General features: G+C 49.7%; 1 protein-coding gene across 3 annotated transcripts in view; it reads right to left on the bottom strand.

Moving 5' to 3' along the window:
• Window positions 1-1,845: 1,845 nt before the first annotated feature.
• The window catches only part of dcst2 (DC-STAMP domain containing 2), a 12,468-nt gene continuing 6,592 nt past the window's right edge, over window positions 1,846-7,721 (bottom strand). For 2 of the 3 annotated variants that reach the window (XM_025061438.1, XM_017038204.2), the window contains exons 5-16: window positions 7,503-7,697; window positions 7,333-7,398; window positions 7,038-7,251; window positions 6,798-6,955; window positions 6,464-6,628; window positions 5,918-6,085; window positions 5,647-5,747; window positions 4,499-4,641; window positions 4,249-4,376; window positions 3,054-3,147; window positions 2,645-2,803; window positions 1,846-2,567 (exon numbers count right to left, since the gene is read on the bottom strand). In XM_025061438.1, coding sequence (XP_024917206.1) covers window positions 2,387-2,567; window positions 2,645-2,803; window positions 3,054-3,147; window positions 4,249-4,376; window positions 4,499-4,641; window positions 5,647-5,747; window positions 5,918-6,085; window positions 6,464-6,628; window positions 6,798-6,955; window positions 7,038-7,251; window positions 7,333-7,398; window positions 7,503-7,697 — 1,772 coding nt within the window. In that variant the 3' untranslated portion in view covers window positions 1,846-2,386. The remainder of the gene's footprint in view (window positions 2,568-2,644; window positions 2,804-3,053; window positions 3,148-4,248; window positions 4,377-4,498; window positions 4,642-5,646; window positions 5,748-5,917; window positions 6,086-6,463; window positions 6,629-6,797; window positions 6,956-7,037; window positions 7,252-7,332; window positions 7,399-7,502; window positions 7,698-7,721) is intronic. The other variant, XM_008322984.3, reaches the window with a different exon arrangement.

Below are 7,721 nucleotides of genomic sequence, written 5' to 3'. Positions count from 1 at the left end.
TGTATTTCTTTTTCATTTCATTTCTCCCCGTTCCCCCCCCCGCCCCCCCCCCCCCCTCCCCGCCCCCCTACTCGTTCAATTCCAGGACAATCGTGGCCCGCGGGTCAAAGGTTTGTCCACGCCTGCTCTGACTAGTACCTGATCCTGGAAATCAGTGACTGACACAGGTCAGCAGGTTCCACAGTGATGATGTAACATGTGTCTGTGATGTCATCATACCTTGGCGAATCCCGGCAGCTTGTCAGCGATCATGGTCTGGAACTGGGTGGTGTTCATGGACGCTGCGTTGTCGGCAGCTTGATGGAACTCAGTGACCAGGGTGTTGATGGCCAGCTCCAGATCGGAGTACTGCAATAAATCATCAGTTATCAGTCAGGGTGATGTCATGAATGATGTCATCAGATGGGCTCAGCGTTACAGATACAGACAGATAACTACAGACGCACAAGAACAAGCTGTGAAGACACACGACATCCACAAAAAGACAAACAGATGGTTTGCAGCTGACGTGTGGGTCTGAAGGGGAGGGGGGAGAACTGGAATGTGTGTGTGTGTGTGTGTGTGTGTGGTGACTGTTGTGAAAGAGGGCGGCGGCTGCACAATGTTTAACAAATGATGATATTCTCCAGTTGTGTCACATTTACACTCTCTCTCTCTCTTTCTCTCTCTCTCTCTCACACACACACACACACACACACACACTACAATTCAAAAATGGTTTCTTTTTAGCTCGAAGTCCACAGACCATGACAGTCAGTGATTTCACTTCACAGACACAAAGGTGTTAAATGTTTGTTTTTCTACAGTTCCTTTTTTCTCCTCCCACAGAGGAAACAGACATCTGTGGTTTTAGTTTGCCCACTGCTGCCTCCTGTGGTCAGTTTGTGTCACTGAGATGAATCTGGTTTAGGATATTCAAACAGTGGAGAGAAAAAAAACCAACAGTCAAACTTGTGACAGAGTGACGGGGGCGGCAGTGGATAAACAGCTGCTAAAATGACTGATTTTCCCAACGAGGTTTGGAACAGAGTGTTTTAGTTAAAGGTCAGTCTGAAGGTGAGACCAGACTGGAGTTAATAAATAAATGTCTTAAATGTCAAACACCGACACTGACCGAGATCAAGTTTTTGTTCGGTCCCCTGCAGGCAGCCATGTTTTCACTTTTTGTTTTCCAGGTAGCCCATGGCAGCAGGGGGCGCTGGTAGTGCTGCAGTCACTGCTGACTCTACAGTTCAAATTCAGCGTCTTTAATTGTAGGCGAGTCCTACAGGATGTACAGGACCAACGGCTGCACCAGGTGTCAGTACCATCAGTAACAACCAGCGGTTAAGTCCAGCAGGACAAAAGTTACGGAGTCTGAACTCCTGCTGTTGGAGCTGAGCCAAAGAAGAAGAAGAAGAAGAGGAAGAAGACTGACACTGATCAGCTCCTGTCTGATACCTGACACCTGAGTGAAGGACCCGCCAACACCGAGGTCCACTCCCCGCCCGTGCCCTCCACCAGCTGACCACTCACAACTGAACAAAAGTGACCGTCATCTTACCTTGGAGTCCATTTGTGCAGGTTCTGGGCGTGAGGAACAGAACAGAGCGGGACAGAACAGACAGTGGGAGCACAGACTGTGTCAGTTCACACAGTGTTTCCTGCAGAGTCACAGACTCCTCCCACTGAACACACACACACACACACACGCACGCACAGAGAACTGGGTGTGAATATTTGTGCTTTTCAGGCTTTCTGTTGAGTGTCTTTGTGTCTGAGCTGTTATCAGCCACGCCCAACACACACACACACGCACACACACACACACACACAACAAACAGTTTTCCTCTGCTGGATTTGACTGGCTAAAAAGTGTTTAAAATATATATTCACCCAGTATGTTCATATTTAACACCTTCAGTTCAGGAACACGTGTCAAAGTTCAACAGCTACGAAAAATAAAACATCAAACTGAACACAGTCGACCGTGGACGGAGTTTTCACTTCAAACACATTCAAATAAAAACAGAAAATAAAATAAATCATACAGGGAGGGGCACAGGAGAGGGGAGGGAGGAGAGGAGGGGGGGAGTGTCCTCAAGGACGTGGGGAATTCAAACATGTCCACTGGTGTTGGAGCCTGATCAACAAACATGTGGCTCACGGACCAGATGTGGACTGCAGTCTGAAATACTGTATACTTAAATACCATAAATACTTCAGCAGATGTACTACAGTACATGGGTTGTATTTTTTTAATCGACTTTTTCATTATTATCTATTCCACACTTCCCTGACACCCAGTTCATCCAGTCCCTCAACTCCACTGACAGTTAATGAGGTTAAAGTTCCGGCTCGTGGTCCGGTTCTCGTTAGATCCTAAACCTGCTCACGGTCTAGTTCTTCACGGACCCTGGTCTGGTTTGTGCACAACGACCGAGACCAGCACCTGGTCCTGGTCCTGGTCCTGGTCCTGGTCCTGGTCCTGGTGCCTGCTGGTTTTTGGGGAGGCAGAGACTCGGTCAGACTCTCCGCTGTCAGACTCATCTGAACAGTTCTGGTCCTGGTAGGTCATGTCGGCTTCACTGAGGGCAGACCAGACGGGCTCCAGGTTTACTGCATGGTCCTCTGAGTGTGTGTGTGTGTGTGTGTGTCATCCTACCTGAGCTCCGAGTCTCCCGGATCCTCTGGACCGGTGGTTCTGCGACGCGTTGCTACAGCGATCCTCTTCTCCATCAGAGTCCGGGTCTGTGGGTCCGCGAGCCTCCTGGACCTCAGAGCTGCCGTCCACAAACTCAGCTGCTCGTCATCGCTGGAGTCTCTGAGGTCAAAAAGGTCACACCGCGTGGGTCAACAGAGCCACCATGTCATGACTCATCAAACGTTTCAGCAGAACCAGAGCACGAGTCGGCAACTTCTGACGTCGTTGATGTTTGTGAGGCCAACTTCAGTCAGCACTTCTCTGACTGTGACTCGGCGAAATCACAGAATCAGTGAGTCATCAAAATAAGTACGAGTGACTCGGCGGATTAAGACAACATCTCAGACCAGGTGAGGACATTTCCACTTACATCTCCTCCTCACTGTCTTCCTGAAAGGTCAGAGGTCGAGTACAGACGACGCAGGTGTTTCCCAAACTGTGGAAACACGGGCGACAGTAGAGGCCTGGACCACCGAGGGGAGGGGGCAGGGGGGGGTTTGAGAAGGGTTACACTGAACTGAGCACAACAGAACCAACACTGTGTGTGTGTGTGTGTGTGTGTGTGTTTACATGTGTGGTCGATGTAGGGTTTAAGAAGAGGAAACGTTTCGGTGCTGCGTGTTTGTTGTGTTATCTGCCTGGCAACAGCCGAGTCGACAACAACAGTTAGAAAGACTGTGTGTGTGTCACACACACACTCACACACACACACACTCAGTTGTCATATTGTACTTTGTCCCTGGTGTCAGGGCTACACAGATCAGATTAAAGGAACATGATCTTTGTTCAGGATTTCAAACAGGAACAAAGACATCTGGAGCTCCTGACTCCGCCCCCTTTATGTTAACACATTTGGGAAAATGAAAGTTATCCTCACCACACCTTCACGAGCAGGTGAAACTGAACTGTTCAATGTTTACAGGCAAAACAGGAAACAGCCCGAGGCCTGAAGGCGAGGACAGGAGCTGGAACTGTTTGGAACTGGAACTGTTTGGAACTGGAACTGTTTGGAACTGGAACTGTTTGGAACTGGAACTGTTTGGAACTGTAGACTGGTAGATGTGGTGGAAAACAACTGTTTGGAATTCCTCGGTTCATGGTTCATGGTTCATGGTCGAAAGAAAATAAAATGTGACCCAGTGAGTTGATGTTGAACAGAGAAAATAAAGTTTGTCGTTGATGGTGCAGGTTGACGGTGTAGGTTGATGGTGTACGTTGATGGTGTACATTGATGGTGTAGGTTGACGGTGTACGTTGATGGTGTACATTGATGGTGTAGGTTGACGGTGTAGGGTGATGGTGTACGTTGGTGGCGTAGGTTGACGGTGTAGGTTGACGGTGTACGTTGACGGTGTAGGTTGATGGTGTAGGTTGATGGCGTACATTGACGGTGTAGGTTGATGGTGTAGGTTGATGGTGTACGTTGACGGTGTACGTTGATGGTGTATGTTGATGGTGTAGGTTGATGGTGTATGTGGTTTTCAGTGAACAGGTCCTGGAGGGTTGACGGTGTACGTTGATGGTGTACGTGGTTTTCAGTTCCTTCAGGTACCGATTGTTTTCACCTGGACACTGCGGGACATCACAGACCACTCTGTCCATCTGATTGGCCCTCAGCTCTTCCCCGCAACTCACACACGTGACTGTCGATGTCATACCAACGAGGCGGGAAAGACGAGATCCTCCAGGAAACCTGGAACAACGCAGAACATTATGGACTGGACTAGAGTGTGGAGGAGGGTAAAGCCGTGGCTCCGGGAGTGGACCGCAGCCCAGTGTGGTTCACATCGACAGTTTTAAAGACTCTTCATGTACCACAGCAGAAGCTTTTCTGGAAGACTCTGTTCTCCTCCACCTTCTCCTCGATCTGCCAGACTCCTGACTGCGCTCCTCCTCAGGGCCACGCCCTCGGCCCTCCTCAAATCCAGGATCTGTTGACGGAGGAACTGGATCCTCTCCTGACACAAAGGCAAACACGGCACATGTTAAACTTTTAAACCAACAACTTTATCACGATGTCAAAAATAAAGACGCTGAAAACACAAAACGTTTAGTTGCAGTTATTACTTTAACGAGGTGAAGTCGACCGAGGTTACATTTTACAACAACAAGCCTGAAACAGAGACGAGGTCTGACAATGGAACAGGCCCAGGGGGCCAGGTCGCAGAGGGGTCCAGGTCTCAGAGGGGTCCAGGTCTCAGAGGGGTCCAGGTCTCAGAGGGGTCCCGGTCTCAGAGGGGTCCAGGTCTCAGAGTCTGGCTCAGGTCTTTGTGTGGTTCAGGTCCCAGGGTGATGAGTTCAGACCTGCCTCCTCTTCTTCTCTCACATTCATTCTTCAGATTCTTCAGATTCTTCAGTCTGCCGCTGACCTTTCACCTACAGTTCCTGACAGTGGAGAAGCTGTTGATTCTAAACAATAATCTAATCCTGATCCTGATCTGATTCTGATCCCGAGGTTGAAACTCCCGGCACCAAACCGGTCAAAGACCATGTCCACACTGAAGGTGTCCCCTGGTGCAGAGCAGTGAGGTCTGTCTCACTTCACTGACACAGTACGACATCAGGGTTCAGACCGACATGACCAGAGAGCAGAGACTGAAGAAGAACATCTGGTCTGAGAGGAACCAGCACAGGAACCTGGAGTGGAGCTGAACTAAAGCAGGTCCAGGCAGTCTGTGGTCCAGTGAGGACCAGAGACAGTGAGAATTCTTTTATATAAAAAAAAAACCCCTTGAGTTTCTGTTTGTAAAATTAAAGAACAAGTGAAATCAAAGTTCTGAGTAAACTGTTGTTCAGATAAAAAGTCTCTGCTTTGTGAGAAAAACATGCTTTAAAAAAAAAAAATCAGGGTTTATATTCTGGGTTTTACTGCCCCCCTGTGGACAACAGATAAACAGAACAGACAATCTGTGACTTGTCTGTGTATCTGTCTCTCTCTGTGTGTGTGTGTGTGTGTGTCTAACCTCCTCTCTCTGTGGATAATACGCAGCACAGACCAGTCGTCGGGAGCGTTTGACGAAGCCTCCGGTCACAGAGATGACGAGGGACAAACCCATGAGGAAACCTGTCAGAGAGAAGAACCAGCTCAGAACAAAACAACCAGAATCCAACAACCTCAGGAAGCTCAGAACAAAACAACCAGAATCCAAAAACCTCAGGAACACCAGGAACCTAGGAACATCAGGAACATCAGGAACACCAGGAGCCTGAAAACCGTTGACTTTGGTGTCCTACCCAGCAGGAGGCAGCTGTAGTAGTCCGGTTGTAAAGGTCTCAGCAGACACTTCCCACTGATGACAGTGATGTTTCCTGTCTGCAGGACATTGAAGGAGGACACCAGGTCTCTGAAGATGTCCGAGGCGTATCCAGACCCATTTACCTGGACCGAGACCACAACAGGAGCTGAGGAGGGGGACAGGGGTCAGAACCCTACTTTGATGGACACCCCAAGACATGTTCTATCTAAGGCGTGGGCAAACTTTTTGACCCGCAGGAGACAATTGTCCTAGAAATTGACCGGGGCAGAGGAGCGGGTGAGGATCAGATAGATGGAGCGTTCATGTGAGAAGAAAAATGACATGTGGAAGTCATGCATAAAGGCTGAAATCATCATGCTATCATTTTCTACGCCATCTGCTGGGGAGTGCATAAAGGCGCAGGGAAAAGGAAGAAATAAATATTGTAATAAATATTGATAATATAAATAAATGAGTTTGGCGGCCCGCATCCGGCCCCCGGACCTTAGTTTGCCCGTGCCTGTTCTATCCTATCAGGACTCACCTCTAGCCACCACGTCCCCCGTCAGCTGGTGACGCACCTGGTCCAGGATCCAGAAGACCAGGAAGTCCAGGGCCACCAGCACTCCTCCCACCACCAGGTACTTGACGACAGAGGCCACGCCCACTAACACTGTCTTCTTCTCTTTACGAGACAGAGACAAAGAGACTGGAGAAGAGAGGGACAGTGACGTCAGCTGGTCCTCACTCTGGGGACGTTGAGGTCATAGGTCAAAAGGAGACAGTTTGTAAAACCACTTCCTCCCAAACTGACCACAGGGGGCAGTAGTGGAACAGCAGCTACTGTTTCCCCAACACACACACTCAGATGCACTCACGTGGTGTGATGTAGGTTGTGGCTTCTCGGCGCGTGATTGGCCAGACTGACACCGCGCCCTCCGACACCAACTTCTGGTCAAGCTTTTCAAACTGAGCGGTCATGTAGATGTTGTCAAAGTTCAGGTCGCTGAGATAGCGCCGTCTGTACCGCGCTGCTCTGCAGAAACACCCACAGAGGGACGGTCACACAACGGCGCCCCCTATCCTCTGAGGCCATGATCGCCAACTCCTTCTCTTACCTGACGAAGGAGAGGAGGAGCAGCAGCAGACCGACGTACTTCAAGGGCTCACTGAGGTCCTGGAACCGGTGCAGGTCTGAGGAAACCTCAGCCATGATGTCCTGCGTCATCTGCTGCAGCGTCAGACTGCTGTTCACCTCCAGGTCAAAGGTCGCTGTGGCCGTGATGTTGAACTCAAACTCCCGCTTCATTTTCTGGAAGGCTTTGACCACGGCTGGGAAAAAAAAAACCGGCGGAGATGTGGAGAAGAGCTGGACTCACGGGAACGCGAACAGAAAAACACACGTCAACTCACGATCGGCCAGATGTTCCTTCAGATGTTCCGCAATGTAGGACGGGATGATGCAGAAGAACTCCGCAGCTGAGACGAACGAACGGACGACGACAACAAAGCCGTTTTTAAATATTCTCCAGGTGTTTTCGTTTTGTTGTTCTATTTTTATTCTGACGTGAATCCACGTTTACCGCGTGTGAGGCTGCAGAGCGGCATGAAGACTTTGATGACATCACACAGCGGACTGAATTCTCCCAACTGTAGGACGCAGTCCGCGTGGCCTTTGTTGAACACGGACCGGCATTTCCTGTAGGGAGAGCCCAGCTTCTCGTTGCACACGTCCCCGATCTGGACCAGGAAGTGGAGCACGTTCCTCAGGATACGAGCTAGAGGTCACACACACACACACA

This window comes from Cynoglossus semilaevis, chromosome 13, assembly GCF_000523025.1.
Source record: "Cynoglossus semilaevis isolate Cse_v1.0 chromosome 13, Cse_v1.0, whole genome shotgun sequence".
In the NCBI taxonomy this organism is placed as follows: Eukaryota; Metazoa; Chordata; class Actinopteri; order Pleuronectiformes; family Cynoglossidae; genus Cynoglossus; species Cynoglossus semilaevis.
This window is presented reverse-complemented; position numbering and strand designations above follow the sequence as displayed.